This window comes from Hippopotamus amphibius, chromosome 7, assembly GCF_030028045.1.
Source record: "Hippopotamus amphibius kiboko isolate mHipAmp2 chromosome 7, mHipAmp2.hap2, whole genome shotgun sequence".
Taxonomy (NCBI): domain Eukaryota; kingdom Metazoa; phylum Chordata; class Mammalia; order Artiodactyla; family Hippopotamidae; genus Hippopotamus; species Hippopotamus amphibius.
In genome coordinates, this window is record NC_080192.1 from 122,435,785 (window position 1) to 122,459,041 (window position 23,257).

General features: G+C 39.4%; 1 protein-coding gene across 5 annotated transcripts in view; it reads right to left on the reverse strand.

Annotated features, from left to right (window-relative positions):
- Positions 1-994: 994 nt before the first annotated feature.
- LTBP1 (latent transforming growth factor beta binding protein 1) overlaps positions 995-23,257 on the reverse strand; it is a 395,008-nt gene continuing 372,745 nt past the window's right edge. For 4 of the 5 annotated variants that reach the window (XM_057741529.1, XM_057741528.1, XM_057741530.1 and 1 more), the window contains 3 exons: positions 6,555-6,677; positions 2,633-2,782; positions 995-1,524 (listed from right to left, as the gene is read on the reverse strand). In XM_057741529.1, coding sequence (XP_057597512.1) covers positions 1,343-1,524; positions 2,633-2,782; positions 6,555-6,677 — 455 coding nt within the window. In that variant the 3' untranslated portion in view covers positions 995-1,342. Of the gene's footprint in view, positions 1,525-2,632; positions 2,783-3,272; positions 3,319-6,554; positions 6,678-23,257 lie in introns of those variants that run through there. The other variant, XM_057741531.1, reaches the window with a different exon arrangement.

The following is a 23,257-nucleotide window of genomic DNA, read 5'->3' on the forward strand; positions in this document are numbered from 1 at the left end:
AAAAATATGATTTTGAAATAAGGTTGAATAAGAACAGCTGCATGACTGTGGATTTGTATTAAACAAGGCTTGGAACATTGAAAGCTATTCTTCCTGTGATTTGCATCTGTATTCATTTGCTAAAGGCTGTCAAAGTACCACAGATTGGGTGGCTTAAATTTATTTTCTTAAAATTCTGGAGGCTAGATGTTCGAGATCGAGGTTTTGAGTTTTCTTCTTTGGCCTCTCTCCTTGGCTTGTAGATGGTATCGTCTCCCTGTACCGTCCCAAACTGTTCCTGTGTATGTCCTAATTTCATATGTGAGCACCAGTCCTATTGGATGGGACCTTCTTTAACCTTAATTAACTCATCTAAAAATAGTCATAGTCTGATGTACTGAGGGGAAGTGGCTCAGTGTGAATTGTGGGGACAAAATTCCATCCATAACAGTATCTAACAAATTTAATTAACCTGTAAAAGAGTCTACATCCATAGAAGATCACTGACAGGGGGTGGGGACAACTTGCATGCATATGGTCATTGACATTACTCTGAAGTAGAAATTTTCTAAAAAAAATGGTGATTTATTTTGCTTTAACATACAATGGTAAATATATTGGGATCGTCAAGTTTTAAAAAAATTTGCTGGTCCTACTTTACACATTACAATACTAATAATGTAAGCTCATTAATTCTTCCATTTCAGTGTAGGAAAGGGATCCAATTAACACCTACTAGCAGCTTGGCTAAGAATGGACATTAAAATCAGACAACACGTTGTAAATATAAAGTACTTTTCTCCAAATGTGTATAAAAGTTTTGAAACAATCACTGCCTGCTCCACAGGACAATCTGGATTTCAAAAATGTTCCAGACCAGGAATAGCATAACCCTGTGTAACAATACTTACAATAGTTTAAACAATATTTTATCAGACTTTTGCACTTGACATTTGAAAAAGAGAAACAGTAGCCAAGGAACTGCATAATCAAAAAATGAAAATTATATAAAATATTTCCACCACTATTTAAATGCCAGATTTAATCAAGCAATAGTAAAAAATATCAAAACAAAACCATAATAATACAACCTTCTGTTTAAAATAACAGCACTGTTCTGCCTCTTTTCCACTGAATTTTACATATGAACAGACTATATATACTGTTTTTTTCAGAGAAATGTCCATTTGGTCTGTTTCAGTCAGGTTCACACTGAATCCTTTCTCTTCTGAGGATATACAACTCCATGATGTTTCCATATTTCCAACTTTCTGGGTTAGGTGCAATGTCTGAAGTATAATACATTTCTCTTTCTCCTTTACACAGTGCAGAGTATACAGGCTTAGGTTATGTAGCTTCTCTTTTACTCCAGGTCACTGTCTTTTTCTAAATTCAAGGCGGTATTCAATGGAGTGCAGTAGTTTGGCTTGTCAGAAGGTACAAAGCCCGGCAGACACACACACTTATAGGAACCTTCGGTGTTGATGCACTTGGCATTCTTGCAGAGAGACATCCGGTTGTTCAACTCATCACATTCGTTGACATCTGTAATAAGCCACAGCACGCAGGTAAGCAAGCTTTAACATCACTCCAGGAGGAAATGCAATCTACACCCGACCTGAGGCACCTGACCTGAACACAGGCTGGCTGTTCTGTGCTCTCCCCAGTAAGTTGCATAGTCTTTCCCATTACTGTCTGTTTCAGTTACATGCAAGAGAAATACAACTTTCTGGATCTTAAAAAGGTGATTATCCAGGAGGTTCTAGAATTTCTTTCCCTGTTATTTAACACAACAGGGACCGTTTTGTCAGCTTGACTTTTTATAGTCAAACCTCAAAAAGCTGGAAGAACTATCAGACTTCTAAATTCCTTTCTGCTGATGGAGAAGAACTGTTAGGCTGTCAAAAGAAATACAGAAAGCCTCTGAGCAGTCTCTCTACTTTCTTAGATTTCTCTCCTTAAGAAGAAAGGCTCTTATGCACTTGAAACACCTGTAATAACCCACGTTACCTATTTTTTAGACCCACCACAGATTGAGACTAACAGAACTGAAGTGGGGAAACCACAGGAGGGAGCAAACAGCCACAAAAATAGAGGGAAAAAAATGCTTCCAGTCAAGAGTCTTTTAGCAAGGAGGCCAACAGCATCAATCACATGGGAAGGATACATGTATTTTTATTGTTCTCTTAAAAGTAAGAGGGAAGGCAATGTGAGAGTTTTAAAAAGAACTTTCTCCAAAATGGAAGTTGTATTTTCTTTTTCACCTATAGTCCCTTCATGCTGGTGTCAGGTATTCAGGGAAAACATTATGTGCTTCAGAGTCAAAAGCTTAATTTAAAATAGTCAAACTAATTACCCCAATCTTTCTAGCCTTTCCTCCATATGTACCATTAAAATGAATTCTTAAATATCAACTTTTAAAAAAAATTGTGATAAAATATATGGAATATAAAATTGACCATTTTAACCATTTTTGCATGGATGGTCCAGTGGCGTTAAGTACCTTCACATTGTGCAGTTGTCACCATTGCCACCTTCAGAACTTTTCTCATCTTCCCAAACTGAAACTCTGCAAATCTTAAATATAATAGATTGTCTGAGGTACAGGGCATCTCAGAAGAATAATTTCCCGTCAAATACATGTGCTTCTTACCGACACAGGTCATCTTGGCCATATCCAAGTGATACCCATCGAAGCAATCGCAAGTGTAACCTTCCTGCACCCTGACACAGCGGCCGTTTTCACATCCATTGAGGATGCCACATTCTTCAGCCTGCAACTCCTCAAAGCTATTTAAAAAACCTGGAAGCGAAACGGCAGGAGGCAAGTTAGAAATTTTCAACCTCTTACAGTTTTTTTTTTTTTTAAAGCTCTTTATTGGAATATAATTGCTTTACACTCTTCTACCAGCTTTTGAGGTACACCAAAGTGAATCAGCTGTATTTATACATATATCCCCATATCCCCGCCCTCCCTGTCCTGGCCCTCTAAGGCATCACCCATCATCGAGTTGATCTCCCTTTGTTATACAACAACTTCCCACTAGCTAGCTATGTTACACTTGGTAGTATAAATGTGTCTATGCTACTCTCACTGTATCCCAGCTTCCCCTTCACCTACCCCCCAACCCCATGTCCTCCAGTCCATTCTCTGCATCTGCGTCCTTACAGTTTTTTAAAATGACATGATCATTATGGTTCATCATACGTACATATTTCCTATACCTTAAAGATAGCATTAAAATTTAAGCAAATATATCTGTATGTGATATTAAGTATAAAGTATTACAAACCTGTGTATATTGTACAGATTAGCCCCACATCTTGAATTCTGATGTTCTACATTAAAATCACAAATAATACAGCAAGTAGGGTATTTGTTTTTGCTCTTAATTATTAAAATTGTTTAAGATTTTAAATTTCCTGAGTTCTCAGTAGGGTCAGTGTCAGAACATCTTTCAGGATGGAACCAATGGAATTCACTATCAGAGTAGTCATTTGCTAAGATACATGAGCATTGGAGGTGGTGCTCTTTTATTGGGAGTTCCCAGGAGCAGAAAAAAGCCAGGCTAGCCTTGCCATGTGAGGTCTGTTTGTTTGCTCTGGCTTTGCAGTGAGCCTTTCAAAAAGGCTTTTGGGGGATCAAAGGATAAAGGCAGTAAACGGGACTCAAAACATCCTGATAAATGAGAAATACATCATACTTCTATTTAGAAAACCAAAACTTTTTTTTTTTAAGAAAACAAAGAAGTTCTTGTTTGGCTCTTTTTTAGATATCTTTAAACTGATTCAGAGTTACAGTTTAGTAATACAAAAACAATGTAACCAGGCATCAAGAATACAACTTTCCTCTCTAGAAAGAGGAAAATAAATATAAATCCACAGTGACCCAAACACACTGTTAATGTGGCCTCTCATTCTCTTCCCTGCTTATTAGCTTTTAAGGGGGCGAAAAATCGACCTAGGACCAGAAATCTCCATCTGGCCTTTGAAGTAATTCTCCAGTGGAACTGCAGGGGGCAGCAAAATATTTCTTATGCAGGGCTGTAGGGTCTAACAATGATTTTAAAAACTGAGTCATACATCTATGACATGCCATTTTATAAATTTTAAAGGGAAAAAAAAATACAACTGGACATCAAGACTATCAGCAGATCCTGAAGCCAGTTTGAGAAATACTGACAAGAAAGTCAACCTATGGAAATATTTCAAAGCCCAGGTAACACAGCAAAGTCATTTTAACTTTATAACTAATAAAATTATTTTTTATTGCAGGAGTTAAAACATGAAATTAAAATTTGAAACTCCTACAAACACATTAAGTAGACTCCCCCAAATACTTCTATAAGACTCTAAAACAGCAGCAGTCAGGCAAAGTACAGATTGTGCTCTAAAGCAGGCCTGCTACCTATTTTTATGAATGAAGTTTACTGGAACACAGCCTCACCTATTTGCTAATATATGTCTGTGGCTGCCTTTCTGATGTAAGAGCAGAGTTAAGTTGCTGCAAAAGAGACTACATAGCCTGCAAAGCCTACAAAGGTTAGTATCTGGCCATTTATAGAAAAAGTTGATCTCTGCTCTAGAAAATGACAGTTTAGAAATACTGCTCTAATTAAAAGGTAACACCAGTCATTAGCCCAACTTTCTTAAACAGAAAGGCAGGAGATGGTGAATCATAAAGGTGGTAGGAAACCTCAGCCTCTCTTTTACTATCTACCCAATATGGTTATGTCTTCAGCAGGGCCAGAGAGTCTTTGATCCTGGTCTAGGAAGGAGGAGCTATTTCTCTGTAACTTGTAAGAAATTTAAAGTCCATTACATAGTGAAAGCAAGGGTTCTTGGAACTGCATCACAACTTCCTATGTTGCTAAATAGGAAATTGATCTGATACCAACATGTTTATTTCTTAACATTTGTAGTGACTTTAAAAAGTTCCAAAGCAATGACAGCTTAAAAAAAAAGATGCATAAGCCAGAACATTTCAACATTAAAATTCCTGGCATCTGAACTATAATGCATTAGAGGCTACACACACAAGCCATGGGATTGTGTCAGAGTTACATATAGATTTACCCTGATATTTTGGATTTGTGGGGCAGGCAAACTGCACTTTCTCTCAACTTTAATATTTCTCCTCCCTTTCTTTTTTTTAAAGTAAATGTTTACTGACCTATAACATATACACAGAAGTGTAGAAATCATAAGTGCACAGTCTTTCAATGTATTTAAGCACATTTCTTAAAGTAGTGCATGGTTATTTGTGATTGATGAAAAGAAATAATCTAAGGTGTTCCAAGTTAGGATAGTGGTTATCCTGAGGTGGGTAGGAGGACAGTTGGGAAAAGGGCACCAGGGGTCCTTCCTGCTGGGTGCTGGCAATGCTCTAGACCCACTGAGGTCTAGAAGACCCAACCTAGCTGATTTAATAGAATGCTGTTTTCAAGCAGTTTTAATTCGGCTGAAGGCTCAATATATTGCATCTATATTGCATCCTTTAAAAAACAAAAGCGAAGAAAGGCGAAGGGAAGGAGGAAAACACTCTTCGACTCAGAACTGAAATAGCTCCAGAGGTAGCCACGAAGCTTGTGTTGCTCCTCGGGACCCAGGTCGTGGCAGTCTGCTTTGTGCACAGGTGACAGGGCCCAAAGCGAGAACAGCCTCATTATATTTATAATTTCAGCAGTGTCTCCAAAGTCCTTACCCCAACTACCTGGTCCACAGGGATTCTGTCTTGAAAATCTGAAGCAGCTGCAGGGAGGCCCCCACTCTGTAGGATGTGGACCAGGCACCTGGACTCTGCTGCCTAGTCCCATTCTTGAAGGCAGACAACCTATTATCTACTGATGTTTCAATTTGTACCATCCCATTTTTCAGACGTAATTAGCCTGCATTTGAAAGCTATGGTCTCTCCCACAGACATATTTAGCTTGTGTGGCTTTCTCGTCCAGGATGCTCTGGTTGTACATTCAGGCATTTACTTTCTAAACGGGATTTAGAAAGTAAAACAGGATTCTCACATACACACCCCACTTCCCACTTGAAAAGTCTGCTCACAAATCCAGGAAAAGCATCGCACATCATTTCTTAATAAACCCCCTCATAAGTGAATTCTAAAAATTAATCTCTGACCACAAAAGCACTCGTTTTATCTCCCATTCTACATGCTTGTAAAGATTAACTCGGTACAGTTACCATTTATCATTTCCTTGTATGAAAAAAGACTACAGTATAACCAAGTTATCAAACTAGGCCACTGCTTCATGGGTAAAGCAATGATTTTGTCCTGGAAATTATAACAATAAGATGATTTTCCTTAAAGAAAATAAACATAGCATTCCCATCAGTGAGACTCAGAATCTGATCTGGTGGTTCTCAAAGTTGAGTGTATGTAAGGATTACTCAGAGGGCCGCTAAAGCTGATGGGTGGATCTCACCCCAGTTTCTGATTCAGCAGGTCTACAGCATAGCCCACAAATCTGCATTTCTTGCAAGTTCCCAGGGACTACATTTTGAGAGCCACTGACTAAACTTCAAAACCACAATTTAGTTCCAAAGTAAAAATTGTTGCTTACGGTCCTGAATGAAGTAGGGATCAGCTTCAGGAGCATATTGTTCGCTGAAGTCGACCAAGGCATCCCGTCCATACGGCTGCCGGCGGCCCGTGACAGGGATGTTACACAGCTGGGCATAGTCATCTAAGAAAGAAAGGACAGTGAACGTGACACACCATCGCTGTCTGCTCCCACCTCGCTACACCCACTCACCAAGTGCCTCCATCTCCCCCACACACCCATGGTCCTGAAACATCTCAAACATTCTTTCGGGGTGCTCTATACATCCACATACAATTCATGCTGTACAGCATAATTAAGATTCTGAATAGAAGACCCAAAAGAGTAGCTGAACAGTTGGTAGAATGTATCCCAGGAGAGTAAAGAACTGAAAAAAATGAACCATTGGAGAATGCCGCAAGCCTTTTGGAAGAGTGGCTTTATCTGAACCCATCCAGTGTTTTCATCAAAACATTTTAAATGTATACACTAGTCATGTATACAGACACACACTTTTCCATTCACTAGAGAGAGAAAAAAAAAATGCATCTCTGGTGATCCAAAAATGAGACACAACCAAGAGAGGATGCTACTAAGTACCATTTGAATTTACTAGCTACTATTTTGCTTCTCTACTCAAGACCTGGTCCTTATGAATAGCATTATATGATGCTAGTGACCACCACCATAACAGGAACAGCAACGTGATGGTGCTACTAATAATTGCTGGTAGTGTGTAACGTTTCCTCTGTGCCAGATACGGTTTTAAGCACTTAATGCACATTAATTCACTATAATATTTACACCACCTTATGAAAAGCTACTATTATCATCTCCATTTTACCAATGGGAAATAGAAGCATGAAGTGGTTAAATGACAGCTGGTATGAGGCAGCACCATACTTGGACTCAGTCATGCAGCTCAAGGGTGCACACTTAACATTCTTCCTCTCCTACATCTATCTCAGCTCCTTTGTAATTCTTGTCTTTGCTTCTTCTGCATCCCAGCTAAATTCACCTGCAGTTAACCACTTCCTGAGGCCATATTCCCATCCTCATGGCCATCTAACTTAACCCCCCCTTTAGTCCTCCTCACAGGATCCCCTTAGCACATGGGATCCTAGTTCTTCATTTGTTCTGGGGTGATTGAGCTTTCAATGCATTTCATGGTCTCAGGCTCTTACCTGTACTTTGGGGCAGAGTATGCTGAAGATCTAAAGAGGAAAGCTTTAGAACAGATAGCTTCATGTTTTATAGAAAATATCCTGCCCGAGGATTCACCTAACAGTTGGTGAAAATTCTGGAATTCCACAGACTTCAACAGCTCTGCCAGAACTGAGAGCTGCAGGTCAGCTGGCTCCAGCACTGGTTGGACACACTCAAGGCAGCCACACAAGGCAGCAGCCACACTTGCCTGGACCACAGTTGAAGGAGTTTTCCTCTATTGTATTTCCTTCTGTAACAAAACTAAACAAAAGCACCACGGCAAGTGTGTGAACTCAAGACTCTCTTACACTGCCCCTACTTAAAAGAGTCAAAGGTGTATGTGAGGTGTGTGGGTACATGCATACAGTGCACACACCCACGCATTTTCCCCTAAAGTGCAAGAGGAAGTGTAAAGCCAGAAAAGACCCTGAGCCACTAGACAGGGTAGAATTAGGTTGCCCCTTCCTAAAATTCTCCTTGTGGGAAGCATTCCAGGAACGATGCACACCCCCAGACATCCCCAGCACCTCCCCAATGAAACCATTTCATGAGAAATATTAATTTCATTAAGGAAATAGCTAAACCTGGAAAAAGATCCTTGACTCACACAAATAAAGCTTCAAACAAAGAGAACACAAATAGTCATCAGTTCTGCTTCAGGTTTGAAAGAATTATTAAGGATTTCCCTATGTTTACAAGTTTCACACACTGAGGTTGTTTTCTCATGACTTTTTATATACATTTGTTGTACACCTGAAAGGGAGACAACATTTTATATCCAGGCAACAGTTGTGATCAAGAGTGGATATTAAAGATTAATTCATGTCCCTATTTTGTAAACTCATGTCCAGAGATGCTGAGCAGCTTGCTCCTGTTCAGCACCTGGCTCCCAGGCCCGTGCCTCTTCCCCAAGACCATGCCTCTTCCACCAAGAAATGACCTTGTGTCCACCCTCCAAGCTCTCACCATGTAACATCACCAAAGGATGGGACCAAATGGGAGAGGAGTGGAAGAGAAATGGACTTCTGTTCCTATGTGATGTTTAGGAACAGCTTCCTGGAAAAGGTGGCACTTGACCTGACACTAGGTAGCAGAGCAGGATTTATTTAATAGCTATTTGGGGTTCTAAAAAGAGCTTAGCCAAAGGCATCACAAAAGCAACCTATAAGCTGAGTTTGGAGACTGCCAAGTGGTTCCTGAGAAAGGCTTTGGATGTGACCCAGGCTGTAAAGGGGAGCAGAAGCGAATAATGGTGGGGGGGGGGGGGAACCTCTGGGGTTTGCTGCATCTTCTTTCCCCGCCCTTCATCCCTGGACATGCATTTTTCTCTTAAGTTTCTAGAACTTATTGTCCTCTGCTGCTTCATTTTCTGTAACACATTAACAATCCAAACATCAAGATAGTTTTGGTCAGTTATCAAAATATTTCTGCATTAAATGTAGTCTCTTTTGTACTTGAAGATTTGCTACAGTCCCATCAACACCAGGACATGCATTTTGAGTTATTTTTCTGGGAGCCTGGATGGGTCTATCCTAATCCATCCATGCTGTCTCGCCCATCGTGCACATCTGCTCTCATTCTTGGCCAGGGTCAAGGGTGAAATGAGCATGGGGTAATGGAAAGAACATGGGCTTCGGAGACAGAAGCTGGGGCTCAAGTCCTGATTGTACCACTTGCTTTCCAGCTTAGCAACTGTGGGCAGGCCTCAGTTTCCATATCTGTCACATGGGGATAATTCATGTTTGCCTCTGTGTTACTGATGTATTAAAAAATGAGATGATGTTATGGAACTGTTCATAAATTTTGAAGCACCAAGAAAATGGAGGTTACAATTTTTTCTTTGAGGTAGAAATCACTAAAGTCCCTGCTGAACATCTGGAAATAAATGAGGATTTTCAAACACGGTATCAGAATGATATAAATTTTAGTGTTAGCAAAACTTTAAAGGTAGCTGTCCATGGGCAAAGGATTGTACAGTAAATTTAGAACAATGAAAGTGCAGTCTCCAGATGTTTTTAGATACTGTTTCAAGATTTGGAATTTTTAAATAGATGGAAGGAAACTCCAACTCAGTAAACAGAGAAAGACATCTTCATCTCAAAAATTATTGACTGGGCAAATTTAATCACTTGGTTGAACATTGATAAGGTATCTGCCACAACACATTTTAACACTAGATCAACCAAACTCAAGATAAAGGGAGTTCAACTCGAGGACGGATGATGCCTTAGAGGACTTGGACGGGGAGGGTGGGGGGGAGTCGAGGGAGGGAGGAAATACGGGGATATGTGTATAAAAACAGATGGCTGAACTTGGTGTATCCCCCAAAAAATAATAAATAAATAAATAAATAAAATTAAAAAAAAAATACAGGGGGTAAAAGTGATGTTCAGCAGTAGTTAGTATATGCCTGAACCCTTTAGAAATGCCTTGAGTAGCCAGTAGGTTTCTCATCGTCTTTTAAGGGAACAACTGGAATATTGTGGCATTTTCTAGGGAGTCCTGGGTAAGGCATCTCCTCCAGGATCTGGGAACATGCACCTGTCTAACATGCTGGGTCTCTGAGCACCCCAAGCCACAACCAGAACCCACCGAGCTTGGAGGCATTTGGCCTTGGATATCCCTAAGGCTGGGTCATGGCTACGGTCCAGCTTGGAAGGCAGTGAGTTGTGGCGGGCTGAGGCTATGGAGCCCAGGGATAGCAGATCCCTGCTGGGGGCCCAAGAGAATCTCTTGGTTTCTACTTCATCCAGCTAGTTCAACACGTAGAGACGAACACATTTTTTGTTCCAGGAGTCTTTTTCCTTCTGCACAACACTCCTTACTCAAGCAAGTCAACAACAAATTAAGCACCTAGCTGTCTAGGGCTTGATGCAAAGGAAGAGCTTTGCTTAGCAGAGCTTGTACTTCATGAAGCAAATGCCATTTCTGGACTGTACAATGTGTCTGTCCAGGATCTAGGCAAATATGAACGTGAAATGAATAGGAAGTGGAAATATTCACACCTCAAAGTCCCCCCACTCATTGCTCTCCTCACCTCTCCAGGCACAAATGCTAAGCTCTTGATCAAAGCTCTGAAAGACACACATAGGATGGTGTGGGCCACCATCACTACATGATCTAAACAAGATCCAGGCCATGGATCACACTTATTTCCCTGGCATGGCAGATTCACATGACAGATGGTGCTGCTTTGATTTTAATTTTAAATTTAAAAAAAATTTAAAAATTGCCCCCTGGAGCCAAGGGGTCTGGGGCCCCCACTGTCAGCAGCAATGGGAAGCACATTACCATATCCTGGCAGGAAATCTCCTTACTGATGACAGACACATCTGTAGGGCTGGTCTGGAAGTCACACGTCACAATGCCACTCTGGCATGTGAGGAAACCAGGAGGTGAAGTCTCTGACTGAGGCAGATTAAATTCAGCTGCTTTTAGAAATGATGAAGAGGCTACATTTCGTTCTCCACACATCAGGGCTGAAAACCTAGTGCTCTGAAGTTTGAAGTACATGATTTTCAAATAAAGGAGAAGGACCAATTCGTATGCATAAAGAAAAATGGGTCATATTTTATTGAAATTTCTAGACCAGCTGTTTTTTCTATAGGCCTCCGCAGGCACTATTAATTGATGGTGTTTGGAAAACATACACACCAGGAAATGGAGGAAGGAGACAGGGAGAATGGAATGAATATTGACCCCAGCACATGCTGGGCCAGCAATATAATAGGTGTTTTTCTTTGAAATTAGGAAAAAGCTACTGAATTAGAAAAATGTTGAGTGTTTACAGAACATACCATCCAGTACTAATGACAGAGGAAGGAACATAAGAGCCGATTCTGCTGGCGATGCCACACCCTGTGGAACTGGACATGTGTTCAGGTGTCTGTCTGCTTATGCTCATCCTTAGAGAGTAAACTCTTGTCCACAGTGCCTGGTGAACAGGCAGTAACCCTGCTTTCCTGATGTTACAATTCGCTGAGTTGTGAGAGAAAACTGGGTATCCTAAAAGGAGAAAGGACCCAGAGTCAAAAGCCCTGGGTTCTAGTCCTACTGCTTCCGTCTTTGGACTAGATGCCTCTCTTTGAGCTCTGTCTGTTGAACAGGATTATGGTACTCTGCCTTAGCAGCATGAAAGGCAGTTCATTGTTCCATTCAGTGATTGTCTCACTCATCCAACCAGGGGCTGAGAATATCACAGGCAAGGTGGGGTCTAGGAGAGAGGAAGGATAAAATGACAGTACACTGACATGTGCAGTAGTGCCTGAAGAGATGATGCCTAGAGTCAGCCAGGAAGAGTGGGGGAAGGCTTCACCTTGGAGATGAGCACCTACAGGAAGGGGGTCAGCCAGGTGAAGAAGAGGAGGGAAGGTAACTTAGAGTCACAGGCATAAATAATGGATAAGAAAGCCTTAGGGAAATGAAAGGACCACATAAACGCTGCCTACTACAGATCCCTGCTAAAGGACAGTCGAAAGAAGGAAAGTTAGCTAACGTGCACTATTAAGCTCCTGTGTGTCAGGGGCTGTGTACTTTTCCTTTAAATCTCAGAATCCTATGAAATAACTCATTTGTTCCTTTTATTTCTGATAAGAAAGCTAAGGTTTACAGCAAAACTGTCCTAGCTTAGTTGAAGGATTTGACTCCAAATTGGTCTCCCTGCAAAACCATGCTCTTTGCATTCCACAGCTACCCTTCTGAAACTCTGAGAAGAAAGTTATTAAATACATTCCCTAGACTGTAAGCATCAAGTAAGTACTTAGTTCAGCAATAAGCATTTGTGACTGAAATTCCAGGGAGAGTAATAACCGTGAATGCTGATGAGCTCAGCCCCACCAGGGTCAGTTTTATCATTAGCAGGATTTATGTTTATTGAATTTGCTCGATTTATTAGGTGAAAGAGATCAAATTGCTTAATGTTCAGTTAAATTGTACTTGTCGAGGACAGGGAAGTAATGAAGTCTAAAGTTTTGGCAGGGTTTACATTCTGTGGGACTCCTGTAAACGTTAATGCTCTAAGGAAACTCACAGGCCATAGACCAATCAAGTTCTCCCACCCCCAGCCTTCACCTAATGCTGCCCCTTCCAAGTTCAGTCACTCCCAGCGTCTTCCATCACACTGCTGTTTATGTAGCCAGACTCTAACTGGAGAGAGAGATTTGTTGGGTATGAATTGCAAAAATTGGAGGCTCCATTTAAAAATCCATTTCTAAAACCTGGATTCAAAGTTTATAGACTCATAATAGCATTAAATAATGCCACACCTGAAAACCTTAAAATAATGATTGATAACATGGATTTCTTAGGAAGGACTGCATGAAAAGTTTCCCCCATTTCTAACTAAACAGGGCTTTGGAAATAAAACATCAAGTCATGCATTGAGATCATCTCAGGGGAAATTAGGAATGAGGTAACTTCTAATATCTGATAAGAGATGAGACTGGACAATACAACGAACAGGCAAATAGGAGGAAAGTTCAACATGTTAATTGTCTAAGCTGATCTACTTCATATTATTCCAACTGGAAGGACAGATGAACTTTCATTTCCTCCTTTCCTACTCATTAGGTACCACTCTGAAGTGACAATCTGAGAACAATTAGGAAAAATAAATATTATATGGAAGGAATACATTTTGTTTTTGCTATTATGTTTTTTGCATTAAGCAAGTAGGAATTATTTTAAATTAATTATTTTAAAATTTGAGCTACACATGTGCTTAAGAATAAAGGGAGGGATGGACTTCCCCGGTAGCTCAGTGGTTAAGAATCCACCTGCCAATGCAGGGGACACAGGTTCAATCCCTGGTCCAGGAAGCTCCCACATGCCACGGAGCAACTAAGTCCGTGTGCCACAACTACTGAGCCTATGCTCTAGAGTCCGCAAGCTGCAACTACTGAGCCCACAAGCCGCAACTAGTGAAGCCCAGGAGCCTACAACCTGTGCTTCACAACAGGAGAAGCCACCGCAATGAGAAGCCCATTCACTGCAACAAAGAGTAGCCCTCTCTCACCACAACTAGAGAAAAGCCTGCACACAGCAACAAAGACTCAATACAGCCAAAAATAAAAAATTTATATTAAAGAATAAAGGGGATGTGGTACAACACATAGAATATACTAAATGCCACTTATAAAATGCTTACTTTTATGTCATGTGAATTTAACCTCAATTAAAAAATAAGACAAGGGTGCCCACTCTCACCATTATCATTCAACATAGTTTTGGAAGTTTTAGCCACAACAATCAGAGAAGAAAATGAAATAAAAGGAATACAAATTGGAAATGAAGTAAAACTGTCACTCTTTGCAGATAACATGATATTATACATAGAAAATCCCAAAGACTACCAGAAAACTGCTAGCACTAACCGATGAATTTAGTGAAGTAGCAGGGTACAAAATTAATCCACAGAAATCTCTTGCATTCTTATACACTAACAACAAAAGAGCAGAAAGAGAAATTAAGGAAACTCTCCCATTTACCATTCCAACAAAAAGAATAAAACACCTAGGAATAAACCTGCCTAAGGAGGCAAAAGACCTGTATGCAGAAAACTATAAAACACTGAAGAAAGAAATCAAAGATGATACAAACAGATTGAGGGACATACCCTGTTCTTGGATTGGAAGAATCAACATCGTGAAAATGACTGTACTACCCAAAGCGATTTACAGATTCAACGCAATCCTTATCAAATTACCAATGGCATTTTTCACTGAACTAGAACAAGAAATCTTACGATTTGTATGGAAACGCCACAGACCCTGAATAGCCAAAGCAATCTTGAGAAGGAAAGACAGAGTTGGTGGAATTAGGCTTCCTGACTTCAAACTGTACTACAAGGCCACAGTGAATCAAGACAGTATGGTACTGGCACAAAAATAGAAAGATCAGTGGAACAGAATAGAGAACCCAGAGGTAAACCCATACACATATGGGCACCTTATCTTTGACAAAGGAGGCAAGAATGTACAATGGAAAAAAAGACAGCCTCTTCAATAAGTGGTGCTGGGAAAATTGGACAGCAACATGTAAAAGAATGAAATTAGAACACTTCCTAACACCATACACAAAAATAAACTCAAAATGGATTAAAGACCTACATGTAAGGCCAGACACTATAAAACTCCTAGAGGAAAACAGGCAGAACACTCTATGACATACATAGATACTTTTTGACCCACCTCCTAGAATCATGGAAATAAAATCAAAAATAAACAAATGGGACCAAATGAAGCTTAAAAGCTTTTGCAGAGCAAAAGAAACCATAAACAAGACGACAGCCCTCAGAATGGGAGAAAATATTTGCCAACGAAGCAACAAAGGATTAATCTCCAAAATATACAAGCAGCTCATGCAGCTTAATACCAAAAAAGCAAATAACTCAGTCCACAAATGGGCAGAAGACCTAAATAGACATTTCTCCAAAGAAGACATGCAGATGGCCAACAAACACATGAAAAGATGCTCGGCATCACTACTCATTAGAGAAATGCAAGTCAAAGCCACAATGAGGTATCACCTCACACTGGTCAGAATGGCCATCATCAAAAAATCTAGAAAACCATAAATGCCGGAGAGGGTGTGGAGAAAAGGGAACCCTCCTGCACTGTTGGTGGGAATGTAAGTTGGTACAGCCACTATGGAAGATAGTTTGGAGGTTCCTTAAAAAACTAAAAATAGAACTACCATATGATCTAGTAATCCCGCTACTGGGCATATTATACCCAGAGAACACCATAATCCAAAAAGAAATATGTACCACAATGTTCATGGCAGCACTATTTACAATAGCCAGGACATGGAAGCAACTTAAGTGCCCATCAACAGATGAATGGATAAAGAAGATGTGGCATATATATACAATGGAATATTATTCAGCCATAAAAAGGAATGAAATGGAGCTATATGTAATGAGGTGGATAGACCTAGAGACTCATACAGAGCGAAGCAAGCCAGAAAGAGAAAAACAAATACCGTATACTAACTCATATATACGGAATCTAAAAAAATGGTACTGAAGAACCCAGTGACAGGGGAGGAATAAGGATGCAGATGCAGAGAATGGACTGGAGGACAGAGGGTTGGGGGTGAAGGGGAAGCTGGGATGAAGTGAGAGAGTAGCATGGACATACATACACTACCTAGTGTAAAATAGCTAGCTAGTGGGAAGTTGCTGTATAACAAAGGGAGATCAACTTGATGGGTGATGCCTTAGAGGGCCAGGACAGGGAGGGTGGGAGGGAGTTGCGGGAGGGAGGGGATATGGTGATATATGTATAAATACAGCTGATTCACTTTGGTGTACCTCAAAAGCTGGTAGAAGAGTGTAAAGCAATTATATTCCAATAAAGAGCTTTAAAGAAAAAAGGAGAAACAAAAAAATGTGTTCTTTAAAGTCTGGGGTATTCATCTAACCTTTCTACTTTTAATTGATAAACTGAGAAAACAAGACTAGTTGATCTCTAATGTCCTTTCTAGCTTACATGTTCTACAATTCTAAGCAGAAACTTTTTACTATTAGTGTGCAAAATACTGGGAAGATGATCTATCACTGAAACTTGTGGCTACAATATGAGGTAATCACCACCAGATGGCACTATTGCCTTCAGGTGGTGCTCACGTGGGTGTTTGCAGATGACAGTCATGGACTTGAACGCACTGTAAGCAGCATGAACGGTCTAACCTCATTCATTTTCCTGCTAAGGAAACTGACATCCAGAGAAATTTAATGATATTCCAAAGGTCAAGTAAGGATAAATGCTCAAAATATTGTTTTCTTGTAATAAAACTAAATTATTAAAATCTAAGGGCAAAAATAATTATGTCTTAAGTTTTGAACCTGTTCAAAACTTTCAATTAATATTCGGAAGTATAGATATCAAAGTTATGGAATAAAGATATACTACTGAATCATCATTTGAAGAGCAAGTTCTAGATAATTAATGTAATATTAAAGTACCACTAAACATAATTAGTGTAATATTAAAGTACCACTAAACATAATTATTCCTGAATATGTATTCCATTTAATTATAGGAAATAAGATAAAGCTGCAAAGCAAAACTGAACTATTTTAAGATCTGTAACTCTGTTTGATGATTTGCTCATATATTGCTATTCATCTTAATCTGAAGTGACTGTCTTCTTATCTTCCCCTCTGGATTTATTCAGAATCACATACAATCCTAGTAACTCTTGCTTTTGGCAGTGATTTATTTGGCTACCTTGGTAGGCACTGATAGATTATGATGTGAATGGTACCCTCTAGGGTTGAACAGTGCATACCCAGCACAACTGTTCATAACAGCTCTGATTGCCACTGAGGCTTGAAGCTCAGAAAGAAGCATAAAAGGCCTTGTTGTGTCCAGAAGCCTCCCATGAGTTAGCCTTTTGTAATTTGCTTCTTAAGACAGTGGCTACTGATGTTGAGCAAAATAATTATCCTAGTTTCTGCTCCCTGCAGATTTATGCCAACATGCTTCCTAAGCACTCCCTAGATGCTTTCCTCCCAGTCATAAGAGGTACAATCTGTTGCATGAAGGGAGAAGGAGATAAACTTTCCCTCACCCTTCCTCTGCCAGGCATGCCTGCTCTAGCCATGAGGTCAGCATATAAAAGGCATGGGGCAGACAGTGGCTGTTTTCCAGCCATAGTTATCTTGTAAGGTCAATTAAGAAAAGGTCAAAATAAATACAACTTTATTTTATTTCAAAACCTCAAACACAGAACAGGGCTTTAAGCAATTACATACAGTAATTTTTTTTTATAGTCCCACTCAGCACAGTTCATTTTCCTAGAGTACATTTCAACTATTAATGAAGAGAAAAAAATCCTATCAGCAAAGTTTACTTAAAATATGTGAAAGTAAAATTTCCACTAAAGAGCAGATCTACTCATTCAAGGTAACACCAAAAGGATGTTTCTAAAAAACTGAATGCCTATTCATAATCTCTGATTTCAAGGTAGAAAGTTTAAACTGCTAAAAACTTGATTTAACATCAGTTAGATTGCTTGTTAATGAAAAATAAAAGTATGGCATTTTGTGATCAGATTGTTCATTTTACATGCATGTCTTAATTTCTCTACTTTGGCTCTATATTAGGAAGATTAATAGATTGATGCAATTATAATCATAATGCAAATTATTCTCTGGTTAGAATACTTTAAATAATAGAGCATGGCCAGATACTTCTTAGCACTTATGCTCTTCAGAAAATAAGCCTTGAATAAAACTGATACTCCAAAGTGCAAATCGTACACAAACTAAAATTTCAGAAGTGTTCTTATCACCAACTTTCCATCAAATTCCCCTCACATTTAACTGTTCTATAATTGTTGTTGAGGCCACTGAGACATCAGCTTCAACCAGCCTGCTGGTCCTCCCAGCTGGCGCCCCAGACTCCCGCTGACTCACACCAACTCCAGGGAATTGGGTTTGGGAACTGCAGCCCAGTTCCAGGACACTCTTCCCAAGTTCTGTTGCCTACAGTTTAGCAGGAAATGGAGTAAGTTTTCCCCTTTATCAGACTCCCCCCCCCCCTTTTTAACTTTTCTTACCCTGAGACAAACCATGTTTCCTAAAATGTTTCTAATCAATGACAACAATATGATCATAACCTGAACATGGCTTCCTTGCCCATTGCTTTCTCTTCCTCTAAAGCACTTGCCCAAGACAATGTTTTCAAAATCCACATTTTGGCCTCATTTCTAGTGTTCTTCCTCTCATGCACAGTCCCTCTTTCTGTGCCTGGACTTTGTGTCATTCATTACTGTTTATTCACTCCCTTGCACGAGTCCAATCTCTCCTGGTTTTCCCTGACGTACCATGAAAGCCCTGCCCAGCTGGGGGCCCTGACTGAGTGTTTAGTATTCCACCTCCTCCCTGCCCTTCTCCAGTGTACATCTGGGGGAGGACAAGGAGCAACATTTAGCTCCAAACTGAAAATAAAGGCCCCTGCTTATGTGTGTTTGTACAGGATGGCAGCTGGAGCTGGAGAAGGTCTACAAAATGCAAATATTTTCTTTAACTGGTTCTCAGCCTTTTTTTTCAGTCCCCGTTGTGATGGCTAATATCAGTGTCAACCTGGCTAGGCCACAGAGTGCCCAGATGCAGCTGGTCAGACATTATTTTGGGTGTTTCTGGATGGGATTAACATTTACACTGGTGGATGTGAGTAAAGCAAATTACCCTCCAGAATGTGGTGAGCCTCCTTCAGTGGGTTGATGGCTTGATTTGAACAGAAAGACTGGCCTTCCTCTGAGAAAGAGAATTCCACTGCCCACTGCCCGACTGCCTCTAGACTTCCAACTTCATCTACAAAACTGGCTCTTTCTGCCTGACGGCTTTCGACCTGGAATCTCAGCTCTCCCTGGGCCTCCACAACATCAGCCCACCCTAGAGATTCTGCATTTACTAGCTTCTGTAATCATGGGAGCCAGCTCCTTAACATGAATCAATGAATCAAGCAATCAGTCAATCTTTCTCTCTCTCTCTCTCCTATTGGCTCTGTTTTTCTGGAGAACCCTGACTACTAACACCAAGCCTTCTTTACTGGGTCAGGGGAAGTTTGCCATTTGTGTGGTAGAGAATCTTAATAAGGTGAGCGCATACCTTTAGCAGAAGGTACCTGGTTCTTGAGGGGAGTTAGGTGTAGTTAGAGAAAAGCCTTTATTAATTTTATCTGCCCTATTATTCCTTTGAGAGTCACTGCAATGGAAGATAATTGCTTTTTAAAAAGTAGCACATTAGGAACACTTGGGGTCCCCTGTTAACGTGGAAACAATAGAACGTGCTCTGCATGTCACACATGGCTACTTAGACTGAGACTGTGAGTGTACGTGTCCCACGTCCTGGTCTTAATTCTCTAATAACTGACAATAACTACAGAGATAATGACATACATTAAGTTTAGAATATTAATACTTTACTGTTAAAATGTTAGAGTAAGGGGTTTTATGTTGTTATTTCATGTCTTTAATGTTTAAATGAGCCATATACTAGTTAATCTAATGGGCCTTGTGATTTCAGTTTGAAATATCTAGGATTTTATGTTGCATGAGAATTAACAGAACTCAATTAGGTCAGTAAATAGTATTTAGATTCATTAGGGAATTCAGCTTGTTGCATTTTAAGTTTGATTTATTAGACTTATAAGAGCTGCTTAAATACTTAAGAAGAAAATCCTTACTAGGATTGTAGGCTGCCCTTTCAGGTATACAAAGTGCTTGAAAGAAAATCAAATACATAAAATTTATAAATTAGAGGACAAAGTGTTAGAGATTTAATTAACAGAGTTTTGATATAGAAATAACTCTCAAGGAAAGTTAACTCTGTTCCTTGAGGTATTTAAACATTAATCACAAAATAAAAATTGATCTTATTTTATAAAAAAAAAATTGGACTTAGACAAATAGAAGGACAAAATGTTTAAGCTTAACTTAAATTCTTAGGTAAGTCCAGGTTTTAACATTGATAAATCAGATACACTTAATGTTCATTTAAAACCCAACCCTGGGGACTTCCCTGGTGGCGCAGTGGTTAAGAACCTGCCTGCTAATGCAGGGGACACAGGTTCAATCCCTGGTCCCGGAAGATCCCACATACTGTGGAGCAACTAAGCCCGTGCACTACTGAGCCTGTGCTCTAGAGCTCGCGAGCCACAACTGCTAAAGCCCGTGTGCCTAGAGCCTGTGTTCTGCAACAAAAGAAGCCACTGCAACTAGAGAAAGCCTGCGAGCAGCAATGAAGACCCGATACAGCCAATAAATTAAACAAATAAATAAAAACCCCCAACCCTGAATGGTCTTTTCTGGGCACAAAGCCTCCCTCAGACATTATAACTCACACCAGTAGCTTGGGAGCCTCAAGGGGCACAGAAGCAGCGGCTTCTCCCAGGGGCTGCAGAGGTATCTGGCTCTGCGTTAGTCGCCAAATGCTGTCCTGTCCCTCATCATCCTTGATTCTTGCCTGCTTTCAAAGAGACTTTCAAAGCACTGTATAGCAAGGTAACAATGGGAATAATCATTAGCTCAACGCATTTCCTGGAACGAGGTTTGACTTATAGTCATCGCTATCACTTACGAAGCATTTACCGTTTATGTCAAGCATCTCACAAGTATTATCACATTTTTAACCCTCAAACAATCCTGAGGCAGATGTTGCTACTGCCATTTTACAAACAAGGAAACTAATGTAATGATCACATTAGAGATCAAGGCTCTATGTGCATCATTCACTACTATATTTTGCAATAAGACTTTAATAGTAAGAAAAGTATTTTCACTCTTCAGGAAAGTAAAAGGTAGTGTTCTAAATAAACGCAAAGAATCTTTCCAATAAGAAACAATATACCAATTCAGTCTAGTTCCATGGATACCAAGAATTCTATGCCAAAGACCTGGACCACTTACCACTGAGAGTATACTCTATGTATATATAGCGTACACACACAGTGGCCACTCAATGTAGGAGGCTTTTTGTTTCCAGTGTGATTTAAATTCTCCACTATAGTTTATTAACAGCTAAAGTTTCTTTAGTCATAATAATCAGGATCTATGATCTCAATGATAAATGCTTTCATACTTAGAGTATTAATTACTATAACCTCAAAAGAGTTCTCAACTTAGGATATAGGAAACTGAAGTAACTATTCCAGTGCAACTGACAGAAGCAGTGCCAAAAGCAGAACGAGATCCCCGGACTGCCCAAACCGAAGGCAGTGACCACTCACTGCATCTCATGTGCAGGATGTTCCAAAGTTATTACTAACATTCTTTGGAAACATAGTTCTTGGGAAAGCCTTTAAACCGTGACTGCTGAAAGGCCTTTTGCAACCACTGCCCAATTACAATATTTTTTCAAGTTTAGTCCATGAGTCAAATCCCTGTCTTCCTTCACACCTCCAAGGGTATTATGAAACTTCTTACACTAAGATCGTTGGGAACATGTAAGAGCCATGCACGGATATGAAAAAATCACTAGCTCAATTGTTCAAAGACAGATTCCAGATTCTTTCACTCTTGCAAAACCATATGAAAAATCGGGGGGTAGATAAGTTATTAGGAAGTATTAAAAATTATTTCCTAAGGAAATGATGAATTTATTACATAAGGATGTCATTCGTATATTTAAATAAGCAATACTGAGGAATGAACTTCTTATTTAGCAATACAGCATAATTTTATATTGGCTTGGCCAAAAAGTTCATTCGGGTTTTTCCATAAGGGAATAAACTTTTGGCCAACCCAATATTATGTGAGTTCTACAGAATTTTACATTTCCTGTAAAGACAAATTGTACGTTTGTTACAAAATTTATTGCCTAGATGTTACAAAGTAGGTGTTCAAGTAAATAATGAAATGAAGGAATACATAAATTTAACTGAAACTGAAAATAGATAAACTAACTGCAGCTTGCATATAATAGTTTACTAAACATGTTGTTATTTGACTTTTTAAAAAATAAGAATTAGACATAAATCTGATTACGATCTATAGAATTCTCTACTCACAGAATCGATTTTGAATTTTTCTTATGCTGAAATGATTATATTTTTCTTCCTGGCACTAAAGTACAAGGATAATCTGTATTTCACAACCAGAGTTTTTGAATCAAATCTATCATTATACCTGTATCTTCAAATTGCTCTCTGAGCAAAGCTGAGAGGACACATGCGTCTGCATTTTGATCAATAGCAGTGTTTTACAAAACATTTTAAGCATTTGCCAACTTCTTTTGTGGCACTTTAGTTTCCTCGGAGTTTTTTTTTTAAAAACCAATGACACCTTTCTACGCCTGACTTGCATTAAGTACTTCAGAAGTTAAAATACCTGTGGTGCAGTACACAGTATCAACCAATAGGTGGCAATCTCTCAACATACTAAGTCTCTCCTCAAAATTTAACTTCTCAGTTTTAAATCAAGGCTTTATCAACTCTTTATGTTCAGTTTGCTCACAATAAGTCTGATTATTTTAATAATTTACTTAACAGAAGTCTTAATTATCTTAACCAGATAACCACAGACACTGGGATCTCTGAGTACTTTAGATTCCAGTGTTCAAATGTGTGTAATTTTATTTCATTTGCAGGTCAACAGGTTTTTATTTCCATAAGTTAAAGCACCCTAAATATCTTGTAACCCACAGGTATATTCTTCCAGAAAATTTAAGTTTATGTTTTTGAGTAGCAATAAATAAAAACATTAAAAGTTCATTTTAGATATGTGCTAGGCATCACCAACAGTTTACTTCACTGAGAATTACTGACTTGCTTTAATCCATTAATTCATCAAGTATGTATTGTTACCTATTATGCCCACCGTGTGTTCGACTCTGATACACAGTCTAAGTTGGCTAAGCTTACTGTCTGGCTCTAAGGCTGTAGAGTTTCTCTCTTAGCACATAACACATAAGGAAATTGAAAAAACATCTCTAATTTTTCACTTTGTCACTTTTATATTCTAAGTGATACTGTTTATCTAAGATGTGCTTTGAGACCTTGGGGAGATTGGGA